At 40.2% G+C, this 26,387-nt stretch overlaps 1 protein-coding gene across 2 annotated transcripts in view; it reads right to left on the reverse strand.

Annotated features, from left to right (window-relative positions):
* The window catches only part of CSMD1 (CUB and Sushi multiple domains 1), a 1,878,204-nt gene that overhangs the window by 237,456 nt on the left and 1,614,361 nt on the right, over positions 1-26,387 (reverse strand). For both annotated transcript variants that reach the window (XM_084999785.1, XM_021075826.2), the window contains exon 27: positions 524-715. In XM_084999785.1, coding sequence (XP_084855911.1) covers positions 524-715 — 192 coding nt within the window. The remainder of the gene's footprint in view (positions 1-523; positions 716-26,387) is intronic.

Genomic DNA, 26,387 nt, shown 5'->3' on the forward strand with positions numbered 1-26,387 from the left:
AGGTCAAACTATAAAATTCTAGTAAATTTCAGAATGAAATCTCTCCATTTACCTTTATTTTGACATAAGCAGTATAACTTCTAGTTTTTAGGATTGTATTAAAAATGTACTGTTATTATAAAAAATCATCTAAAAAGAAAACATGACTTTTTATTGAGTAGGTTTTGCCTAAGGGCATGTGTCTATATTAAAAATGAGAACAATAATGTTAGGGTTATGAATTTTAAGACACTCAGAATTTTAAATTACAGTAATTTAATCTCTATTTTTGCAAGATTTGTTAAGGATAGAAAATGTTAGATAAATGTCAATTACTGTACATTAAGTAAACTACCTCCTTTATTTCACCTAATAAAATAAAGTTTAAAGGTTTATAATAAAATCTCAATATAATCTCAGGGAACCAGAGGCATGTAAGAAACTCTTGAGAATTATTTCTGAAGAAATCATACATTCACAGGGCAATTTCAATAACATTCATTGCTTCCCAAACATAAAATTTCTGTTTTCTGTTGCATACTACCTATGCATGTTGGAGGGTCTGGCTGCCAAAAGAACCGGTTATTCAGCTGCACACAGGTGATCTTGGCTTGCCCTTGAAGCTGGTACCCAGGGTCGCACTGGAAGGTAATGGTGTCCCCAGGCTCTCTGCTGTCGCCATAGCGGGTGCCGTTTTGAGGCATCCCTGGATCATTGCAGGTAGACGCGATGGATGCTGGAAAAGAGGGAGGACATCTGGTCAAAGGACTTTGAAGGTGGTCTCCCTGCCACAGTGCAGAGTCCTGTGGACTAGAGCATGCTCCATGTGCATAATCAATCATTTGTCCATATATGGAGGATGACACCGAGCAGGGCTCTGTGGGGCTCCTGGGCACAAGCCTTTCTATGTCCCCCATTTCTTGTTTTTAGGAAATAAGCTTCAGGCTCCATGACTTTCCCTGAGTTCCAAAGGGCAAGTTCAAACAACTGCTAAACAGGGAAGGGAGGGGAGACAGAAAAAAGGGAGGAACATGAAGAAACAATAGTGCAGCCTTGGGGCTGAGTCCTGGTTCCTCCCCAAGGAATATATATAACAATATCTTTGAGCTCTTCTGTAGAACTAAACCCCCAACAAATAAACCACAGAGGAGGACCACGGAACCAGTCTCTCCCTGGGCCACTAAACACCAACACTGAAGAAGAAGGAAATCTTGCCTCTCTCTACTCTGATCCTTATCTGTGGCCCTATTTTCCACTCCCAAACTATAAAACCACCTCCTGTTCTCTCCCAAGCGGGGGTGGGGAGGATAGGGTGGGATGGGGGTGTGTGGAAGAATGGGGAGGGGCACAGTCTTTAGGGTTTAGCCTGCTGTGATTTCCTTTGCCTGGTCAAGGAGTAAAGCTATTTTTTTTCCTTCATCCCAAACTCTGTCTCCATGTTTCTATTTGGAAACAGTGGACAGAGGTCGAGTTTCAGCAACAACATTAGCAAAGGGTCCCTCCACCACACACAACAACACTTTCAATGGCATGCATCCATGCTATGCTTACTTTGAACAGATTATGTTTACTTTGAACGATTCTGGCAACATCCTATTGAAAATCCAACCAATTATGGAATATATCAAGAATTTGTATCATGCTATACACACACACATTCCCTTCCGATCTTCTCCTTGACGCTATTTTAACGAAAACATATGTCACAATTTAAATAATTTGAGAACACCCAGCTCAAGGAACCGTGAGTAAAACACAAAAGGAGAAATTCCCTTCAGGTCTGTATCTTCCCACCCCTTATTTTCCCATATTTTGTTTTTTTTTGCTTTTTTTTTTTTTTTGCTTTTTAGGGCTGCACCCTCTGCATATGAGTTCTGAGGCTAGGGGTCGAATCAGTGCTGTAGATGCTGACCTACACCACAGCCACAGCAACACAGGATCCAAGCCAGGTCTGCAACTTACACCACAGCTCATGGCAACATCAGATCCTTAACCCACTGTGCAAGGCCAGGGATCAAACCTGCGTCAGATTTGTTAACTACTAAGCCACAAGGGGAACTCCTGAATTTTCCTTTATTGCTAAGGAAATGAAAGTTTTGCAATATTGTGTCTATGTATGAACTTTCTTTTATTAACCCTGCTTGGAATCCACTTTAAGTTTTGAACCAGAGAATTAAGCCATTATCTTATCAAATACCACTTCTATTATCTGTTACCCTCTGTTACCGTCTCTATTTTCCATGTCTTTTAAACTACCTTTCATTTCTAAATCTATTTTTTTTTATCATTGTTCTCTGTTGGGTAATTTTTTAGACTAATCTTCCTATCAAAATCTCTCCATCAGCATCAAATTTATTATTTTATCATGTCCCTGAGTTTTTTCAGGGCCGCAACTGTGACATATGGAGGTTCCCAGGCTAGGGGTCTAATTGGAGATACAGAGGCTGGCTTCTGCCAGAGCCATAGCAACATGGGATCCGAGTCGAGTCTGTGACCTATACCACAGCCCATGGAAATGCTGGATCCTTAACCCACTGAGCAAGGCCAGGGATTGAAACGGCAACCTCATGGTTCCTAGTCGGATTCGTTAACCACTGTGCCACGATGACGGGAACTCCCTCATGCTACTGCCTTTGAAACTTCCTTTCATTGTTCTTTTCTACTTGTTATCATTCTGTCCAAATACCAGTAGCCATTTATACAGTATATTTTTCCCTACTCATTTTTATTCTCTTTTCTTTTTAAAACTCTTAACAGTCTAATCTGATAATTCCAACATCTCATGTAATCTAAGATGACTATTCTTGAAACCTCACTTGCAGTGATTTTTTTTGCAAGTGCCTTTGTCCAGAGGGTATTCTCATTTGACTTTATCATGACCTTGGAACACAAGAAGTCTGCTTGAGGCATTTTGGAACACAGAAGTGGCATGAATTCACCTATAAGCTAGTTTGAAACCTGCTTGTGGTTATGAATTCAATATATCAGTGTCTGTTTCTCTATCTGTATCTGTAGCTATATATACCTGTCTGTCTGTCTATCTATCTACCCATCATTTCTACCATCTATCTATTCTCCCTTAGAGCGATGGTAGATCCCGCTTCACCCCTTTGGAGTTCTAGTGTATGAGGGTATCCATTTCTATGTCCAGTATTGGAAAGATCCTAGACTTTGCTTCCTATTCTTTTAGCCCACGACTCTATCTCCTTGTGGCCAGGGACCAAGTGACAGGGCAAAGCCAACTTCTGAACTCCATGACCTTTCTGCATTTCATGGTACTCTGGTGGCTCTGAGGCTCGTGGATATGTTTTAAAAGGCTAAAAATAATCCAACACCTTGACGTGTTTTCAGTGGATGTGTTTTCAGAGAACTGACTTTACTGTACTATTGAACACTGAAGACCTTCAGTTACAGCTCCATCTTAACCCCACAGCATGATGGCCAGCAGGTCATGCCTGTCATCATCGCCGTTGTAATTATTAATGTTTGGAGTGGAGGAGTTTTACTTGGAAGCAGAGTTCTCAGTGGCTATGAAAAGAAAGGAAGCATCTGGGTTTCAGAGTAGGTTTTTGATGGGAAGAGAGCAGGAAATGCCATTTCAGAGTCACGGAGGAAACTCTCTTTGCTTTCCACTCTCCCCATCAGCTGCATAGATTAGAAGGCAGGGCACAAAGCAGGCACAGTTCCCCAGAAGCAGGTGGGTGGGTGAGCAGCTGAGTGCAGAATGGACACAAAGCTTCTAGTTAGAAAGTGAGGAGTAGCGCACTCAGAAGCCACACATTTTTATGACACAGAACAGCAATTATAGAGTTCAATTACCAGACTCAGAGCCCATCGTGGCCATCACCTAGGCAACAAAATGCTGCTTGCTCTGAACTAGTACTTAACAGCCATCTTGAGTTGACTATCTGAGTAATGTTCCTAAAGAATCCAGGATCTACCTTTGCTGAGATTTCTCTGGGCTTCAGAAAAAACCTTAAAAGAAGTCCTGTTTACATTTACAACTTCATCTACTGGGTTGAATTTCATATCCCCAAAGGAAATTTCATGCTTTCCTCAAGCAAGTGGTCACATGGATGATTACGTATTCATTTCCAAGTGATAATTAATTTAATATGGAGTTAAAATAACTAAAAATAAATACATAGTATTAAAACAATGATTTTATTTTTGTTATTAAATAATAGTATTCATAGTAAATATACATAGCAAATTATATAATAAAATAAGTATGTAGTATTAAAATAGTTTAAAAATAAACCTTTAGAAGAAAAGCCGAGGAGATCCTAGATGAGCCTCATTATAATTTTTAAAATAAAGATAGGCTTTTATTACTTCTCTTTCCAATTTTTTTATTCAATATTCATTAAAAGTAAAAGCACACATTACCCAATAAAGACACTCTGCACAAAGACGTGCAGATTTTGTACATGAATAAGAATTTTAACTGACATGTAAGCCTTCCAAAAACAAGTGTTCTGGAGAACACTTTTCTGTAGGTTATTAATAAGTGTCTGGTCAAACAAGACTGGAAAATACTGTCTCTCTAGCCCCTTTTGTAAATTCCTGCGGCACATCAGGGATTAATGGCTCAGAGAAGTCCTAAAGTAAAGATTTTTTTTTAAAAAATATTTTATCCCAGTATATTCTAAATGTATGTAATCATAGAGCATATTTTTCTTAACAAACTTCAAATCCTTCCAAATAAAGATCCACAGAATATCAGTATATAATATAGGCTTGCAAAAGTGGTTATTTGTCCTTTCATGGTATGAGGTTTAATTCAGTTTTGAAAGTATATTTTCGACTTTTAAAGCAATTTTTCATTTAGAATACATGTAATAATAATAATAGAATGTGTTGTTAAAATTATATACTCATGAAGTTCATATTGTATAACAAATAGAAATTGTAGAATCTGGAGTTCCCGTCGTGGCACAGTGGTTAATGAATCCGACTAGGAACCATGAGGTTGCGGGTTCAATCCCTGGCCTTGCTCAGTGGGTTAAGGATCCGGCGTGGCCGTGAGCTGTGGTGTAGTTTGCAGACTCGGCTTGGATCCTGAGTTGCTGTGGCTCTGGCGCAGGCCGGTGGTTACGGCTCTGATTGGACACCTAGCCTGGGAATCTCTATATGCCGCAGGAGCGGCCCTAGAAAAGGCAAAAAGACAAACAAAAAAAAAAAGTATATTTTTGACTTTTAAAGCAATTTTTCATTTAGAATATATGTAATAATAATAATAGAATGTGTTATTAAAATTATATACTCATGAAGTTCATATTGTATAACAAATAGAAATTGTAGAATCTGGAGTTCCCGTTGTGGCTCAGTGGAAACAAATCTGACTAGCATCCATGAGGATGCAGGTTTGCTCCCCGGCCTTGCTCGGTGGGTTAAGGATCCAGCGTTGCTGTGAGCTGTGGTGTAGGCCAGCAGTTACAGCTCAGATTCGATCCCTAGCCTGGGAACCTCCATATGCCATGGGCGTAGGCCTAAAAAAAATAAAAAAATAAAGAAGAAATACGTAATCCCATAATTACCTAAGCTCATGACAATGGTATGAAAATGTTACTTGTAGAAAAATGGTTCTATACAGGTGTTTGGGAAACATGTATACATTTGCTTGTGTATCTTCAAAGATTGAGATTATCAGTAAATCAATCATTAACACGTAGTCATCAAATTGAAATGAACCCCAAACCCTTACTATTTCCTTTTGGAATTATAAAATAAAAATAAAATATCCCTAGAGTAATCTAGATTGGATTAAAAAAAAAACCCCAAAAATAATGAGATGACTTGAGGAACAAACAAAACAATTTTAAACAATGCAGTGGGAAATATACTGGTTGGGCCTTTGAAATAAATACCATTTTATTTTTCTCTAGTTATGAATTGTGGAAAGATGTTTTCTAGTAAAGGCAGTAAAGCTTATTCAGAGACTAATATGAAAACCCCCAACCAAAGACACATTACTTTGGGGTCAGAAATTGCTTTTCCACCTTCAGGGTCATACAAATTTATGGATGAGGCATGCATTCATTTCTTTTTTATGATTATATTCTTTTATGTGCCACATGTATCTTTCACTCAATTTTCTCTTAAATATTTTTTTCTCCAAATGGGATTTTGGTGACTGAATCTTTATAGGTTCTGTCCATAAAAAAGAAAACAATATTTTTAGTTGCATCTGTCTCCTGTCCTTCCATCACCTTAGAAAGGAAGATACTATTCCTGAGGCGATGGATACTGTGTCCTTCGATTTCCCAAGGGGCTTCCCTGGAATATTTCAAGTTATAAAAATGCCTTCCACAGGCCCAGTGGGATCTCAGGGATATTTCCACTTCTTGTTTTCCTGAATCCAGACCATTAAAAAGGGCTTGATCCATCTGAACCTGTGTTCCACTTAGCATAAGAGCCATGGAACTGACTTTGTAAAAGGCAACAATAATGTATCATAAGAATGGATATAAATGGATTAAATTTCTTTCCAATTGAATAGTCATTCTGACACTGGAGACCTTATGAAATATATTATTTTTAAATGATACACAAAGTTATGTCCTTTTTCTATTCTACCAAAATGAATATTGAGTGTTTGGGCCATGTCTTATTATATGTGTAAAGTCCTCCTTTTATGTTTTTTTTTTCTCCTTGTATGTTTTTAAAGGTCATTTAAAAGTATATTTATTGACTACTATTTGTTGATAGAAGTACATTTTGCTTAGTGTACACTTACTATCTTAAAAATCCTTTTATAACGTATCTCAGCAGACAATACTCATCATGTATGTGGAGAAAAACAATGAGAATTAAAATACTGTTGCCATATCAGTAAACAAAGGATGTCACAGTCGTCAAGTCACCAGCATTACAGTCACTGGGAGGTGAGCCCTGAGGGAACTCAAGGTGGAAACAAAGGATGTCCCCATCTGGCAGTCAGCAGACTGCAGTCACCCGCAAAGATGAGCCCTGAGGAAACAGGATGAGAAATCACAGGACACTAGTCCCAGAGAGCTGAGGTACACATCAAAGGTATGACTTCAGTGAGCCCAGACCTTGCATCTTCCCATCATAGAAATGCACTAAATTCATTAACTTGAGGTGTCTGGTTTTCTTTTATTCACAGTAATCTTTTGGTTCTGACTAGCTGGTATTGTTGCAAAGACTCCAGTATACCCTGCCCCCCTTCCTCTTTGGGGCCACCCCTCAGAGTGATCTGAGGTTCTGTCTCCCAGGCTTGAAGTCCTAAGTGTCTGCCGAATAAAACATAACTCTCAACTTTTAAGTTGCACATTTTTTTTCAGTAGGCAACATAAAGTGATAGCAATTACTCCATACCATAAGCAGGCATACAGAATCGATCTTAACCTGCACATTAAGTACAACATATCATTCACCATATTAAGGGAGGGTATTAAGAGTGAAATGATATTATTTTACCTAATAGGTTACTTGTTAGGCAGGGACTATATTGGGTTCCTAGTGAGACAGGTTCTCTTCCCCCGCCCCTGCCCCCTGGCATTCTGCTCTGTTCCTTTAGTTTGCTGGTGTGGCTGATAAAACTTTGTAATCCTGGACAGACTCAAGAGTGGTCCTCTTAGTTATGCAAATATGGGTGTGTCCCCGCCCACCCACCCAAGTGCCCTAGGAAAAGCCTGCTTTAGTTTTGACGGTAACTCACTCTTGGAAGAACCTGAGGGCTTGAACCAGCCCTCAGAGTGGATCTGGATCCTGGGGAGTAAACTGGTTGAAGTGACCATTCTTTTGGAGAATGAAGATGGAAGACGAGCATATGCAGTGGTAAAAGGAATAATAATTCAGGGCTGTGTGTCCTCTATCATCACGGTCACAGGGGAAGGCAGGACCGTCCCTTACCCATCACCCCCAGGGACCGCAGGAAGCCCAGCTGTTCCTGGAACAGTCTTGCAGCTGCACCCAGCCCTGGGTTCAGAAGCATTTCAGAATGTGAGAGCCGGTGCTTGATTCTTAGATGTGTCAGGGGCTCAGGGGCAGTGGGGGTGGGGGGGCCCTCACAGGGAGATTCTGTATTTTATGTAGAAAAAGAGCAGGACAGTGTTTCAGAAAATCATCCAGGGAGGAAAGTGGATGCACCAGTACTATGCATTCATGCAAGGGACCTTTGGTCTCAATGATTAATTCCTGGATTAATTACTCATTTCCCTTTTTCTCTGTCTCTGCAAATGGCACTGAGGGCAGAAGAATATGCCACCCTAAAATCTGCCTCTTAGGCATATGGATAGTTTTGAGAAAGAGCAGACACAGGAGAAGCTCAGCAAAAACAGTGGAAAGTGTCCTTTTGTGAGGAAAATGGAAAGGAATGAACCTTTGTAAGGCCAAGTCCTTCTGTGTACTTGGGAGAGAAGGGCAGATGAAACACCACCGGATCTGATGCAGGAGAAGGCGGTGACTTAAACCCGGCTGACAGCTCCGTTCCCTTCCCTGTAACCTCCCCAAGCGGCCCCTCCTCCCCACACACCTTTCTTCCTGGTCTTTAAGTCACTGGAGTCTAAGCCACCTCAAAGTGACTCTGTCTCTGGGCATTTCCCAAGTAAACATGAGGTCTACACATTAGGAAACTTGTCTTTGTTTTCCTCTTATTAGTCTGTCTTTTACTACAGGGGTTTTTGCTAAGAGCTCAGAAGACTGGAGGAATCACAATTTTTCTACCACCTCACCTGCTCAAAGCCAGAGTCCAGCTGCTGTGCTGTCCTTGACCTGTCCGCCCACAGCAAACCTTCACTCAGCGTGTCCTGCCGCCAGGCTCAGAAGTATACCAGGCTCATCACTGGTCCTCAGGCCCCCACTCCCTGCACTGTGGTCCAATCCTCCCTGCAGCTTGTAAGGCAAATACCAGCTGAAACTAAGAGGCTTAGCCCTTCCTGCTGAAAACAGGGGAAGAGACTGCCCCCCTCCACATTCTTAGAGGATTTATTTAGAAAACTTACAATCCTGAAGTACTTTTACACCTTGAAATAGATGTTAAGTTTTTAAAGCCAAATAAGTCTCTGGCCAGCTTTTGACTCAGGACTGTCTTTCTCAAGGACCTGGCACCGTCCCTTTGAGTCATCAGGATATTAGGGTTCTACTGCCAGTCTCCACAGGAGGGTCAGCAGGACCTGAGTCAAGCAGTAAATTGAGTAATTGGTTCCCAATAAAACAAGTTTACAAACAGTTTTGCACATGTATTAGATGTAATGTAAACCTGGGTTAAAACATTTTGATTTAAATAAATATCATAGCGCTTTACAATGGGCACTAAGAGAAAAGAATGAAATAAAGTGCTTCTTTAGTTATTTTAATCCAAATTATTTCCTGATTCAGAACATTTAGTTTTCAATTAATGGAGTTTATTTTTATAAATGGCAAATGGAACTGTGTTTCTATTCAATGTTTATAAATGAATCAAAAATACTTTTGTAGAGGTGACAAAATGATAGACATGGTACAAATGCCAAGTGTGGAATTATTACTTTTTTATGATTCAGGTTAAAAACTAACCCAAAAGTACTCACAAGATGTAATTTATTGTAGAAGCTACCATATTACGAAGCAAACTACAAATGGCAAAGCACACATTTTTATCTGAGGAACTGACCAGTGAGGCAGGAACAACATGCAAACGTGTCCCAAACGTTACATGCATGGCCATCCTGAGTGAAAGCTACTTATTTTCTCCTAACTTTTCATGGCTACTTCCAGATTAATCTACCACACATGTAGATAAAGGACATCTCTTCATAGTCTTAACTCAGCTATGGAGAGAAGCTATAACCTCACCTCTTCTCTATAACCAAATGAACAAAGGCGTTGTCTGGGTCTTCTCTCCACTGCGACTCTCACCCCCAAGCTTGGTGTCTCAAACTGTGACCAAGCAGTGCCCTGGGAGGCTCCTGGGCACACAAGCCTTTCAGTGTCCTCAATTTCTTATTTTTAGGGAATAAACCTCAGCCTCCATGACCTTCCCTCAGTTCCAAAGGCAGCTGCTAATTAGGGAAGGTAGGGGATGCAGAGACCAGGGAGGAGCAGTCCAGAGACAATAATGCAGCCTGTGGGCAGGTCCTAGTTCCCCCTGAATAAATACACATAACAATGTCTTTGAGCTTTTCTGCGGAACTAAAATCCCCTACAAATGGAAGAACTACTTGATGAAGCATTCTTCATTCTTGGAAGAAGGACCACCAGAACCAGTCCTGGGGCCACAAAACACCAGCTTTTCTTTTCTTTTCTTTTTTTTTTTTTTTTTTTTGCAATTAATTTTCTCTTGGATTTGTGGAGATTTTTTTTTTTTTTATTCTTTTATTTTTTTGTCTTTTTGCCATTTCTTAGGCCGCTCCTGCGGCATATGGAGGTTCCCAGGCTAGGGGTCGAATCGCAGCTATAGCTGCTGGCCTATGCCAGAGCCACAGCAGTGCAGGATCCGAGCTGCGTCTGCGAACTACACCACAGCTCAGGGCAACGCTGGATCCTTAACCCACTGAGCAAGGGCAGGGATCGAACCTGCAACCTCATGGTTCCCAGTCAGATTCGTTAACCACTGCGCCACCACGGGAACTCCTAAACACAAGCTTTTCAAAATAACACAAGCTTGCCTCTACTCTGAGCCTTATCTACGGCCCTATTTACCACTCCCCAAACTATAAAAACACCTCCTAAGCCCTTCCAAGCAGGGCATAGTCTTTAATACATTAGTCTGCTGTAGCCCCCTTTTCCTGGAAAAGCAATAAAGCTATCTTTTTCTCCTTCACCCAAAACTCTGTCTCCATGTTTCTATTCAGCAACAGCAGACAAAGGCTGAATTTCAGCAACAAAACCAGTAAGAACACTTCAGGAACTCACCCTCCCTCCCTGTTTACCCCATCAACACCCACAGCAGCTGCTTCAGGTTCCTGTGTTTAAATTTCTAACTTAGAAAAAGAACAGCCTTACATGTTATTCAGTCAAAAGTAACATAGTATTTCACATAGTATTTCATGTAGTAACACCCTGACTGGCAGGATTAGTGTTCTATTTATTTTCTCCTAGGCAAAGTAGTTATGTGATGGTAGAGATTTTTCAAGACTTGGCCAAAAAATTCATAAATACAAAAATAGTACATTAACTAAGAACACATTTTTTTGTTTTGTTTGTCTTTTTGTCTTTTTAGGGCGGCACCTGAGGCACATGGAGGTTCTCAGGCTAGGTCGAATCAGCTGTAGCCTCTGGCCTACGCCACAGCAACGCCAGATCCAAGCCGCATCTGCAACTTACACCACAGCTCATGGCAAAGCCGGATCCTTAACCCACTGTGTGAGGTCAGGGATCAAACCTGCAGCCTCAATGGTTCCTAGCCGGATTTGTTTTCACTGCACCATGATGAGAACTCCTAAAAATACATTTTCAAAGCCCCAAACTCTGTAAATTTCTAAGAAAAAAACAAAACACAACAAAAATTGGGAGGAGGGGTTGCATTTTCATTCATTTATTCACTCATCCAAAAATATTTTTCAGGTACCTATGAGGTATCACGTAATATTCTAGGTACCTGTGACACATCAGTGAAGATGTTGATTGAAATCCCTCACCTTCAATTCTTATGGGAGGGGATAAGGGTAAGAGAAACAGAACAAAGTAAAAAAATAAAATGTATTAGAAGGTGACAAGTGCTACAGAAAAAATGAATGGAAGAGCAGGGTCGGGGGTATTAGGGGGCTGAGGGAGGGCTTGCTGCTGATTGTAAATAGGTTGGTAAGATGATGATGTCTAAGCAAAGATGGTGAAATGGTTAGTCATGCAGGTACCTGGGACCCCAGGCCACCACGCCACCCCCTGGAATCATGATGGCCCAGAGGAAGGATAGGATTTGGGGACTGGAGATGAGAGGGCAGAGGAGAAGGTACCAGGAACGAGGTGGGAAGGACCACCAGGGGCCATCAGAGACTTTGGGCTTTCCTCCAAGCATCTAGGATGTCCTTGCAGTATCCTGAGTGTGGCAGCAGGACATGCAATGCATGTTTTCAAAGGCTTAGCGTGGCTGTGGTATCTGGGACGGACCACACAGGGAGAAGTGGCAGAGAGGAGGCAGCAAGACCAGCAGGAGGTAGGAGATGGGGTGTGGAGATGGGGTTTGAGATGGGGTGTGAGATGCAGTGTGGAGAGCAAAGAGAGGACCTGACCTCTTGCACATGTTAGAGACTCCACGAGGTTGGGGATAGACTGTGGGTAGGACAGAGAGAAAAAGTATTGAAGAAGAGTCCAGGGTTCTTTTCCAGAAAGTCTCAATTCTTGCTTAAAAATAAAATAAAAACCAAGAAAAGGGAGTTCTCATTGTGGCGCAATGGGTTAAGAATCCTACTACAGCGGCTCGGATTGCTATGGAGCTGTAGGTTTGATCCCAGGCCTCATACAGTGATTTAAGAATCCGACATTATGGTAGCCATGGTGAAGGTCACAGCTGCAGCTCGGATTCAGTCTCTGGCCCAGGAACTTCCATATGCCATGGGTGTAGCAATAACATAAAATAAAAATTTTAAAAAATCAAGGAGAGGTAATATGCAAGGAAACTGACACTAGTTTTAAGGGAGGGAATGAGAGACAGTTCGGTGATGAAATAATGTCAGGACTAATGTCCTCCTCCAGCCCACGTGGATCAGCTCTACCACCCAGGATCCAGCAGGGCTGTGACTCACCCATGAGCTGGGCGTGAGAATCACACTTTCCAGACTAAGTGAACTCTTACTGAGTGCTAGTGCTAGTGCTACGTGCAGTAAAAACACACTTATCAGCACAAATGCCCATCTTCTAAGGGATAATCAGAACATCTACATAATCTAACATTTATTTATTTCCAACAACCTAATTTCGGGGTGGAGGACATACATACATTTACAAGTACTTTTGAAAATTCACAGATTTTTAACTAGAATGAGAGCTCTGTAAAGCAAGGATTTTTGTTTCATTCACTGAATCTTATGAAATTCTTAGAACAGTGCCTGGCATATTACAGACTCTCTGAGAAACTTACTGAATGCCTGCCTGACTGAATGACTAAGCGACACATATACAGATTTTATGTATTCAGAAGAACTGGACTTCTCCATATTATGTGAGATTTGCTTTGCCTGTAAGTTATTCAGTGTATGATGAGTCTACAACTCAATTACAGTAATCAGTTAATTTAAACATGATCTGTCTTTTCTCACTGGACATCCTAAAATCATATGTTCGACTTTAATATGTACATAAGTGAGATACCAGAGTTTCTCTCCCATCTTCAAATTTGTTGAACCAATGGGTCTAACGCAAATAATAAAGCACTAACTGATTGGTTTTGCTTTTATTGATCTAAAACATGCATTGATAAACTATGGCCTATGGAAGAAACCTGACCCTACACTTGTTTTTGTAAGGCTTGTGAAATAAGATTTTGTTTTTTTTTTTTTTACAGTTTTAAATGGTTGGAAAGCATCAAAAGAAGAGTACTTTTGCAGTGTTCATGAATACAATTTTATTGGAACTCAGCCCTGACCACTGACTCCTGAACTGCCTTTGGCTGCTTTACCTTGTCAGCAGCAGGGTGTGTAATCACCACAGAGACTGTACGTGGCCTGAAAACCCTAAAATACTGACCGTCTGGCTTTTTCCAGAAGAAACTTGTGGGTTCTTGATACAGACAATGATCACACAACAACTCTGTATTTATATGGCATTTTCCTCAAGTTGATCTTTAAGCAAGTAAAAGCCATTATCTCATTCATTCTCATGTTCTTGCATTAAGAAGCCTGAATTCAACCCTTTATGCATGTGGTCAGGTTATTGTTTTCCCTGAAAAGCTGCTCTTTGGGGTTAGATCATAGTACTGAATAGGGAAAGCTCCTTCTGCAGGGTCACTGACTGTAACTGACAGGATAAACATGAACTGGCCATGCAAACCCTGTCACGTGTGTGTCAGTGCTTTGGTGGGTGAAAAAGGTACAGAAAACACACAGAAAGAGAAACCTCAACTCACCCAGCAGGGTGCCTCCACTCAAACCCAGAATCTAAAAGAAAGCTGGTTCAAATTCTACCAAGCTCTACCTAATTCAATCAGCATTCTTCCTTCCATTCCTGGCAACTCAAGTGCTTCCTGAAGCCAAGAGTAGAGGAGACAGCTGCTCAAATGCACATCCCACAAAGCCCTCAGTCTGAATGTCAAAAGTAACATAGGGAGCAGGAAAAACACACGGGAAGTGATGCAAGTCTTGTATCTTACTTAAGAGTTCATGCACAGTTGAACGTGGCTCTAAATACGAAAGGTAAAAACTTTTAGAAGAACATTTAGGACAAAATCTTCAGAATTTAGGGCGAGGCAAGGCCATGACAACAAAAGCCTGATCTATAAAAGCAAAAATTAATAAACTGGATTTCATCAAAATTAGAAACTTTTGGTCCAAGAAAGACTTTGTTAAGAGGATGAATGGATAAGTTACAGACCATGAGAAAAAGTTTAAAAGGCACATCTGACAAAGCACTAGTTTCTAAAATATATAGAGAATGCTGAAGATGCAAAAACATAAAATAAAGACATTGTAATACCCAACCAGAAAATGGGCAAAAGGCATGAAGAAATATGTCAAGAAAAGAATGTACAGATGGCAAATAAGCACATGAAAAGATCCTCAAAATCATTAGCCATTATGGAAATGTAAAGAGATATCACTTCACACCTAGTAGTGCAGCTAATAACATTATGTATATAGGCAACATCAAATGATGTTGAGGATGCAGAGACAAGGAATCACACACTTTTTTTTTTTTTTTAGGGCCGCACCTGCAGCATACGGAGGTTCCCAGGCTAGGGGTTGAATTGGAGTTGTAACTGCTGGTCTACACCACAGCCGCAGCAACACCAGATCTGAGCTGCATTTGCAACATACACCGCAGCTCACAGCAACACCGGATCTTTAACCCACTGAGTGAGGCCAGAGATCTAGTCATCTTTGTTAACTGCTAAGCCACAACGTGGGAACTCCAGGAATCATGCATCGTTGGTAGGAATGCAAACTGTCTATTCTGGAAAATTATTTGGCCATTAAAAACTAAACATTCAATTGCCATTCAACCCAGAAATTATACTTCTGGGCATTTATCCCAGATAAGTGAAAACTTATGTTCATACAATACCTGTTTTTGTTTTTGTTTTTTGTATTTTTAGGGCCACACGTGCAGCATATGGAGGTTCCCAGGCTAGGGGTCTAATTGGAGCTGTAGCCGCTGGCCTTCACTACAGCCACAGTAACACTAGAACCAAGCCATGTCTGTGACCTATGCACAGCTCATAACAATGCCGGATCCTTAACCCATTTATCGAGGGCAGGGATTGAGTCCTCGTGGATACCAGTCAGATAGATTCATTTCCGCTGAGCCACGAAGGGAACTCCCATACAATATCTTATACATGGATGTTTACGGCAACTTTATTCATCATGGTCCCACACTGGACACAATCTAGACGTCCTTCAATAGGTGAATGAGCCTATTTCAAGTGGGTCCATCCAGTCTATGAAATATGACTCAGAGGTATAAAGGAATAAACTGAGAGGACACACAACAGCCCCAGTGAATGTCCACAGAACTGTGCCAGTGAGAAAACAACCCTGAGGGACTACATCCTACAGGACACCTTTCCTATAAGATTCCTAGAACGGCTAAATTATGGAGATGGAGTGCAGATTAGTGGTTGTCAGGGTCAAGGATTGGGTGGGGCAGGAGGAAAATGGGGGTGGCTATAAAAGGACAGCCTGAGGGACCCTTTTGGTGATTGATATTCTGCATATTGACTGATCATCCTGGCTGGGCTTGCCCTCTAGTTTTGTAAGATGTGACAATTGGTGGGAGAACTTCTAAGGGTCCAGAAGATCTCTCTTGTTGATTTCTTACAAGGGCATTTGAATTTACAGTTGTATTTATGTGTGTGTACATATATATATTTTCAGATATCTACATCTGAATTTCAGTATTCACTTGAATTATATACGATGAATACAAACCATTTTATATTTAAATTTATTTCTATTATATGAAGGTATGTGTCTACACATGTTTAATTTCAAAATTCAAAGGGATGAAACATTATCAACACTCAACACAGGAATTGTGCATTTCTGCATTTTCCTTCATGACAGGAAAGTGATATGGGTTTCTTGATTGTGAAATTACTGGTAGATAGTGGCAAATCTGAAGAGCTCACTATATATTGTCAATTTAACCCATTCCTGGGGATAATGACTATTTCTTCCAGAATTAAAAAAAATACTAAATCAAACAAAAAGTACTTTCTAGTTAACACAATTAATATTTAACTAAGAGGCGTCATTAATGCTATTACTGTGAGCCAGAAGGGAAGAAAAACAAATTAAAGGCCAAAGATTCCTCTGCTAGACAGGCTGAAACCTCTGAAAGCAGAAAAGATTTAAGTTTCTCAGTGGAAACACAGGTATTAAAAGATTTGTGCAGACAGAGAGAGTGGCATTATTATAAGAAAACATTAAATACCCTTTATGATATGCCACTCAAGTGTCTGCTATAACAATGTTTCAAAAGTGGAACATTTGCTTTCATGGTCTTTATACTGAACAAGCACTTAATAGCTATGGATATATGTCATAAAATACTATCACACCTAAGTATAAATTGAGTTCTACAATTAAAAAAAATTCAATATGCAACAGAAATAAATCATTCTGATTTTGCACAAAGGGGAATGTGAATTTCATTAAAGCAAAAAAGTCTGAGTCCCATATGTCATGCTAATTCAATCAAAACAGAGTAAAATATAATGACTGAAGAACTATCAATATTGCAGTTATCAAACTAGGTGATAAATTCTTTCACCCCATAGATTTTCATTTTTTAATTCAGGTATCACTACTTTGTAATAACTGTCCTTGTACTTTTTTAGCTATTTATAATAAGATCTGAGTCCTCTTTTTGTATATCACAGCATTGAATATTTTTTAGAAGGATCCTTTTTTTTTTCTTCCTTTTTTAGCTGCACCCCCGACATACAGAAGTTCCCAGGCCAGGGATCAAATCCGAGCTATAGGTGCAACCTACGCCACAGCTGCGGAAACATCAGATCCTTAACCCACTGTGCCACAGTAGGAGCTCCTAAATATATATATATATATATAAATATATATATATATATTTTAATTTACTTGTTTGTTTTAAATTCACTCTTTAAATTATCTCAAAAATCCTCCTAATCAATTATTGGAAAGGGAATATTAATGGTATATAAGAAATGTCCAATGTAGGCAATGTCTGTAAGTCAAATAATTTTTCTATTTCTTGCAAATAAATGTTTTAATATTTATTTGCTAGTTATAAAACTGTATGTTTGCATACTGGATACCACATAGTTCTAAAAATTAGACCATGTAAAAGAATGCACTTGGAAAAATTTTAAAAGACAAAAATATGGCAGACTACTAGTGTTCACAACAGTACTTGAATCACTTATGTCAGTTAAGTCCCAAAGACTGCATTGGGAACTAAGCTAAGTGCCCCCGTCATAAAGGAACTGCAAGTGCTTTGAGAAAAAAATCCTAATTAGCACTTCTGCTTTCATCATGTCAAATACAGACTCTATGGGAAACCAAGTATGTCTGTTCCTAGGGATTTAAAAATATTTTAGGCTTTATAGTTATTTTAAAAAACACTTTATATCTATTAGTAACACAAAATATTTAAACTTAGAATGTACCATAAAATTCTATGTTTTGCATCCTCATAGCAGTGAAGAGTCCTTCATTCAGTTAATCAAAGAGATTTCTTTTTCTTTAGTTCTAAAGTCACAGCCAAATTAAAAACTTCAACCCTCACCATCCAGAGATTCAGTTCTAAACACCTACCACATTAGTCACCAGGTTAAAGTGATTCTCAGCTCTCTCATAGGTATGAACAATAAAAATCTGTGTACTGATACAGGACAGACTAAGGAGGGGAAAAAATGACTCTTGGATTTTTCATTAGACATTCTACAAATTCATTTTTTTATTTTTATTTTTTTGGTCTTTTTGCCTTTTTCTAGGGCTGCACCTGTGGCATATGGAGGTTCCCGAGCTAGGAGTCTAATCGGAGCTGTAGCCAGAGCCGAGTCTGCAACCCATACTACAGCTCATGGCAACACTGGATCCTTAACCCACTGAGCGAGGCCAGGGATCGAACCCTTAACCTCATGGTTCCTACTCGGATTCATTAACCACTGAGCCATGACGGGAACTCCAAATTCACCAATGCTTTATTGATAAGTACATGATTATCAATTTCAATATGTTACAGAAATCTCAGTGATTGGAATGATGTGAAGATCTGGAATCAACGTTAGGATAATCAAATGATGTTTACTTGCTTGCTATTTTTTTCCTGTTTCTAAATCACAGCTGCACTATCTACATGTCTTCCTGCCAAACAAGTGTCAGGAGAATCTTGCTTGTGTCAGTTCGAACTGAGTGGTGCAAAACAGGAGGCCAAAGGGGGCGGGGGGACTCTGTTCTGAGCACTGTGGACTGCACTATGAGCCACATCATACCTCCCTTGAGTCAATATATCTCTAACTGAGAATAAATAATAGCAATCCTTTATTTGGGGGAAAATTGATAAATAATGTGCTTTTGTGATCTTCGCCTTTGAGAGCAGTCCTCATAAAAACTGCGTGGTGGTAAAAAGGGTATGATGTCCTAATTTAGCATAATTAACAAGGAAACTCCACATGCTTGTCTGCATTGCTATTAAGATGGGGCTCAGACCTAAGCCATATTTTCTTTCATGGGTAGAAAACAGTGCCTCTGTGTTGCCTATTCTAAAAATTATTTAACATTACATGTGTGTGTGTGTATATACATATATACTTTTGTGACTTTTCTGTTACAAGATTATGCAGTTTACCATAGTTTAAATGAGTCTTATAATGCATAAGATTATATACACACACATATGCACAATTCCCCTCCACGCCACGCCCATAATAGGATTACTAATTTGGATCATTTATATTCTCTTTCATAATGCTAAATGCTGCCCAGGATACTACTCAAATCTGCAGCTCAATTTTTTTTTTTCAGTCAATCTGAGGAGGATAACTTTTTTTTTTTTTTTTTTCGGGTCACATCCGCAGCATATGGAAGTTCCCAGGCTAGGGGTTGAATCAGGGCTGTAGCTACCTGTCTACACCATAGCCACAGCAATGTGGGATCCAAACTGGGTCTGCGACCTACACCATAGCTCATGGCAACACTGGATCCTTAACCCACTGAGCGAGGCCAGAGATCAAACTCTCGTCCTCATGGATACTAGTCAGGTTCGTAACCTGCTGAGTCATGCCATGAATCCCCATGGAGAGTATAACTTTTAAGTCACTTTAAAAATTCAATTCAACACACACATCTACTGGGTATGCTTGTAACTGGAACCATCCTAAAGACTGAGTGTTAGAGCAGAAATATCTTAAAGAATGGTTTAGGAAATTCAGTCTCCCTAGAACCAATAACTATAAAAAAAGGGGGGGGGCAGAAAATATAGACATACACAATAAACAAGAAAAAAATAGACAAAATACTGTTTTTAAGTGTCAAAAATGAGGCTGGAGTAATGCAGTAAGTACTGTAACATATCTGACTTCTGAATACCAGGATTTTCGGTGATAACCAAAAAGTTGTAAAAACAGCTAGTGATGAATATTATAAAGGGGAAGAGTAAAACTGACATAAAATGGATTCTTATTCATTCTTTGGGCTCAGAGAAACCTGTTATAAGGAGTGGTGTTTAACTGCCACCTGTGACAGGGACAGAAGCAGTGGGGGCGGTGGCCGGGAAGTCTCGGAAACAAGAGAAGAAAGTCCTTAGAAATATTAGATTCATTCTCAAGGGAAGGAAACCCATGTGCAGGTTAGATGGAATGTCAACTGGTGCAGCCACTATGGAAAACAGCCTGGAGGTTCCTCAAAAAACTAAAAATGGAACTACTGTAGGGTCCAGAAATCCCACATATGCATATACATCAAAGGAAATGAAAACAGGATCTCAAAGAGATACCTACACCCCCATGTTCTCTGCAGTGTCAGTCACAGTAGCCCGGGAATGGAAACAACCCAAGTGTCCGCCAATGGGTGAATAAAAAGAGAAGATGTACGCATGTACGTGTACGCACGCATGCGCGCACACACACACACACACACACACACACACTGTACTATTACTCAGCCATGAAAATGAAGTAAATCCTGCTTTTGCTACAGCATGGATAGACCTTAAGACCATTATGCTAAGTGAAGTAAGTGAGACAGAGAAAGGCATGTTGTAGGCTATCATATATGTGGAATCTAAAAAAGCTGAATTCATAGAATTAGAGGGCAGAATGGCACTTACCAGAGGCTGGGGGTTGGTGGGAGATGGGGAGATATTGATCAAAGGACACAAACTTTCAGTTGCAAGATGAATAAATCCTAGGATCTCATGCACAGCATGGTGAGTACAGTTAAGAACCCTGCACTGTATTCCTGAAAGTTGCTAAGAGGTGGCTCTTCAATATTCTCACCACAAAAAGAAACAGCAGTTACAGGAGGTGATGGGGTGTGAGCTAAAGCTATAGTGGTGATGTTTTCCATCTATAAATGTATCAAATAGATACCTGTACACTTTAAACTTACATAGTGTTAACAGCCAATTTTATTAAGTTTTTTAATTGAGTTGATTTACAATATTGTATTAGTTTCAGGTGTACAACATAATGACTCAATATTTTTTATACCTTATACCCTATTTAACATTTCTACAAAACAATGGTTATAATTCCATGTGCTATACACTACATCCTTGTTGCTCACCTATTTGATACATACCAGTTTGTATCTCTTAATCCCCTATCTTTATTTTGTTCCCTCACCACTGGTAACCACTAGTTTATTCTCTATATCTGTGAGTCTGTTTCTGTTTTGTTATATTCACCACTTGGTGTTATTTTTTCAATTCCACGTATGCAATAGCTCAATTATATTACAATAAAACTGGAGGGGAAAAAAGATACATCCCCAAGATTTAGGAAAGTGCCATTTACATGTTCTGTTTCTTTCTGTTCCTTTTGTTATAGCAGTCTTGCTAGTTGTAGACAAAGTGAACCACAGCTAAAACCCCAACACTCCATGGAATCCAGGATTTAGAATTTCAACAGCCAGCAGCTTAGTCTCAATAATTCAACACATGTCCTTCCCACCTCTGTTGTGAGCTAGGAGCTGGTAATCAAAGGCAGATAAACTCTTTGGCCTTGTTTACAATTTATGTGTGTAAGTGGCCAATGAAAATAACGTCTGGTCAGTTTTATCCCAGCCCCTGAGCACATGGAGAGGGGCTATGGTTCCAGTTGCACCTGCCATGTGCTGCCTCTGCAGAGAAACTTGGCACATGAACCCATAAAACAAGGCCACTCTGTTTGGCAGTTGGCAGCCCCAAAGGCCTCTCTTGTTATAAACAACAAATGATTTTTTTTAATGAAAATGTACCTATTAAATTATCTTTCAATAAAGTAAATTAGGGAGGGATGTCATGTAACCTCTGAGTTACAACCATTATTTATGGGGCAATCAATCTGAGCCAGCAAGATCACCGGGAGCCATGCTCGCTGTGGTGGGAGGGCTTAGAGTTTGGGGCACTGGGGACTCAGCCCACGTGCAGTTAACCCCTCCAGTAAAGGCCAGTTTTGTGAGCTGAACTCCATTTTCTTGCATTTTATGCATGATTAAATGGTAATGAAGCTTTAATGAAAAGTGTTAGTTAGGCTGATTACAATTAATATAACTGCACTAGTCAGTTCTTATTGTCACATTTTACATGCTATGCAGACCTGGCAGGACAATGGGCCTTGAATGGGGTCTGAATATCTTCTGAGCATCAACAGTGCCTTGTTCTAGAGAAGGAAACACTGTCTTAAAGCAAAGGGAAGGTAAAGACCCGCACGACAAAGGGTGTGGTGTGTCCCCTGTAGTGGCCATTAAAGTCGCCCACCGACACACAGCTCTGAGGATAAGCCTTCAGAAGCCCCACACTCAGGAAGTGGGGTTCTCCTCCAAAGATTAGTTTAGAGCAAGAAAAAAAAATGATCATGTTTAATTAAATAAGGAAACATCAAATAATGGATTAGACTATGTTGATTAAATTAAAACATAGATAGTAATCTTTATAAAATGAAAACAGTCTGCCTGGTAGCAAAACATGAAGTAAGGATAAATAAATGTATAAAGAATTATAAAATTTCAAAAGTCAACCAAGATGCATACATTTTATTAAATCTGTCACTGGAAAACACAGTCTATATGGACCCTACTTCTAACAACAAACATCATATAAAGATCATTTATCTTAATTTTGAACAACAGATAGAGGAGTTCCTGTCGTGGCTCGGTGGTTAAGGAATCTGACTAGGAACCATGAGGTTGCAGGTTCGATCCCTGGCCTTGTTCAGTGGGTTAAGGATCCGGTGTTGCCGTGAGCTGTGGTGTAGGTTGCAGATGTGGCTCGGATCCCGCATTGCTGTGGCTCTGGTGTAGGCCGGCAGCCACAGCTCCGATTCAACCCCTAGCCTGGGAACCTCCATATGCTGCGAGAGTGGCCCAAGAAATGGCAAAAAGACAAAATAAATAAATAAATAAAACAAATAAAATATCACTGCAAAAGGCATACATGTTTAAAAAAAAGATTTGCATAATTGTAAAATTTTCAAGCACATTCGATTAGAAAACACTTCTTAACCACTGAATATGTATCATGTTCTCGAAAGACACACACATTCTGTCCTCCAGGAACTCAGCCTAAGTAGACTGCAAATAAAATGCTCACACAGGATGAGATATGCACTATATCGGAAGTATAAGTGTTGCATTTGGGGACTGTAAGTGACAACATGATTACTTCTGCTAAAGGAGTCTTAAAAGATGGTGCGTCCACACGTGGGTTCATTAAGCAAGCAAAGAGGGAAAAGCCAAGAGCAGTGTGTAAAATGAACATATACTAAATACATGCATCCTCAGGGGAGGCTGGAGCCCTGCTGGGTGGAGGGCAGTTATGTTGAAAATGTAGATTTTTTTGGGTAGTTTGCATAAAGGCTTTTATAGCCTTTATTCTTGGCAATGGGGAGAATCAGACATCTCTATGGCTGAGATGAGAAGACAGTGGAGAGGTCTGGGCAGAAGCAAGTTGCCTCATTAAGACCCATCCTGGAACCGCCAACCAGGTAAGCTAGTACCTTAACAAGGGCAGGAGGGCACTGAGACAGTCAGCCATGAAAACACATTCCATCTGAAAGGACTCAGACCAAAGTGGCCAGGGATCAGGTAGAGGGAACGGATTTGGGATTTTGAGCACAGACTCTACTGACTTTGATGCGCAATTATAGACAGGGTGGAAGATAAAGGGGTCTGTAAAAATGACTTCAAAGCTTCTGTTATGAGTGACTCTCAGAATGGAACTGATGTTCACCAAGATGCGAAAGGCTTGAAAAAAGCCTGGTTTGGGGAAGGAGTGGACTGGAAGTGCAGTCACGTTTCACGTGTTAAGTCGCCTGCCTTCTGTCTCCACGTCAAAATGGAGGGGCTGTTGCCCAGGTAGCCAGACACTCAGGTGAGAGGTCTCTGGAATCTGATGGAGGGGAAAGAGACAGAGAATGAGCCTAGTGACATCCGGCCTTCACAGTGTGGGGAAGGCAAGATGAGAACCAGGAAAAAGGCTATGATAGAGAGGCTGGTGGAAGAAGGAGGAGCAAGAGAGCGTGGGGAGAAGGAAGGTGGTTGAGGAAGGTGTTTTAGGAACAGAGAAATAGTCAAAATTAAAAAGCCCTGACCAGGTGTGGAATTATGTGACAAAGGTAGAGCTTGATGTTTAATTCTTAAGCTTTAAATTTATTAAGAAAATCTGATAATTCAAATGTCTCTTAAAAAATGTGCCAGTAAGTATTTTTCTCCAATAATTAAGTTATATCTACAATATTCACATAGTATTGGCAGACTATCAGGTTAAAATGGCTTACCAAGAAAACTAATTTAATGCTATTGAATAAATGTCATTTTTGCTTTGCAACAAAGGTCATACTTAAGTGTCAATTATTTGAGGAAAATATTTAAGTTCCATTATTCCTAATTTTATTTCAAAATCATAGATCAGTGGTAATACTTCAAAGAATGGCTTATGAATGGCAGCAAAATCTAACTGCTACTTAAAGTACCTCTTTTTTTTTGATGTCCCAGGATCGTGAAGACAAATGGGTATTTCCTGCCTTCTACCTACAGAAGAGCAGTGAGGCTTGAACTGGAGGGTTAGGCTCTTAGGCACTTTTGAAAGACATTCAAGTCTGGAGTTGGGAGCCTCCAGCCTGGTTTAGTTTCACAGCTGGATTCTCCGGGTGGGGGTGGAGGTGGGGGGCTCAGAAAGTGCCCAGAAAGGGGAGTGGAGACAGGAGCAGGGGTCCTGAGAGTCCAAGCCTAAATAACCATACCTCCCAGCTGCTAGTGCTGGAGCAGGGTTCTGGGACGTGAATCTGACAATGTTCCTTTTGCAACTGTATCCTTTAGGGTCTAACATAAAACCCACGACCTACTTCCAACAGGGGATTGGAGAGCGCTTCTTTACAAATGCTGGGTTTGTCGAATTCCAAGTAGAACTATGCGTGGTTACTGGGAGTCGGTTATGGAAACCTGGAAAAGGACACGCACGGACGTGCTTCTTGAGAAAAACCTCAGCCCTGATGGAGGGAATCTGACAGGGAGAGACCGTGCATCTCCTGCCAGAGCGCCCCCTGGAGGCACCCAGCTCGAACCACAGAACACAGTCTGTGTCCACCCCTAGGGAGACTGGGGAATGGTGGGGGGGGCAGGTCGGCAAGGTCAGAGGGAAATAATGACGCACAATGTGGAATTATGCAAATCGAAAGATGCTCATATTTGGCGCAGTCTCTTCAGTTTACAAATAAAGCAGTAAGAAAAGAAACAGGTCAGTTGCAAATCTTTAGAGGTCAAGACAGAAATCCAAGTTTTCAGCATTACAATCTAGGCCGTTTTTCTCAATTATGCCAAGAAAAGTTTTAGTATCTTGTTTTTTTCCTTTCTATAGAGTTTTCTTTCTTTTTTATTTTATTTTATTTTATTTTATTTTATTTTATTTTATTTTTTTGCTTTTTAGGGCTACACCATGGCATGTGGAAGTTCCCAGGCCAGGGGTCGAATCAGAGCTACAGCTGCCAGCCTACACCACAGCTCACAGCTGGATCCCCAGCCCACTGAGCAACGCCAGGGCTCAAACCTGTATCCTCACGGATGCTAGTCAGATTTGTTTCCATTGTGCCACAGTGGGAACTCCCCCCTCGCTATAGAGTTTTAAGGACCTTGCAAAAACTCATTAAAAAAAAAAAAAAGGCCTCAGAGCCAATGCTACATTTTTACCCTTAAAATAATATTTCTCAAAGTATATATCAAATGTTATGTTAAACCATATGAAACTGCCAACATTCAACCATTTTTGTATCTGCAAAAAAGGCAATTCCATATGGTTGAAACTAGAACACTTGGAAAATCAAGTTTAAAAAATGAAGCAGTTTCATTTCTATAGGAACTTTAATGGGTGTGTTCATGTTTACCACTTCCTAAGCATCAATATACTAATTACTTGGGAAGAATAACAATGCCTGTGCTCTCAAATAACCATAGTAAGGGACACTCTTTTGTCTTTAACCCAAACTAGAAAGATGTCTTTTAAAAAACAGAAAATCATTAAGGGATATAGAAAAATGAGTGGTTTCTTTGTTCCAGATGAATATTTATTTATTTATTTATTTATTGTCTTTTTGCCATTTCTTGGTCCACTCCCGCGGCATATGGAGGTTCCCAGGCTAGGGGTTGAATCGGAGCTGTGGCTGCCAGCCTACCCCAGAGCCACAGCAACGAGGGATCCGAGCCGCATCTGCAACCTACACCACAGCTCACGGTAACACCGGATCCTTAACCCACTGAGCAAGGCCAGGGATCGAACCTGCAGCCTCATGGTTCCTAGTCAGATTCGTTAACCACTGAGCCATGACGGGAACTCCCTCCACATGAATTTTGAAAAGGGACCATTTTAAAAGGCCAGGCACAAAATATAATCTTATCATATAATCCAGTAATCACACCCCTTGATATTTATCCGAAGGAGTTAAAAATTTATGTTCATACAAAAACTTATATGCAAATGTTTACAGCAGCTTTATTCATAATTGCTAAAAGTTGGAGGCAACCAAAATGTCCTTCAGTAGGTGAATGGATAAACAGTGATACAGCCAGACAATGAAGAATTTATTATTCAGCCCCCAAAAGAAATGAGCTATCAAACTGTGAAAGATGTGGAGG

This window comes from Sus scrofa, chromosome 15 (genome assembly GCF_054392235.1).
Source record: "Sus scrofa isolate SSC_HxYL_T2T_F1_AM1 chromosome 15, Sscrofa_HxYL_maternal_Yorkshire_Landrace_v2.0, whole genome shotgun sequence".
Classification (NCBI taxonomy): Eukaryota; Metazoa; Chordata; class Mammalia; order Artiodactyla; family Suidae; genus Sus; species Sus scrofa.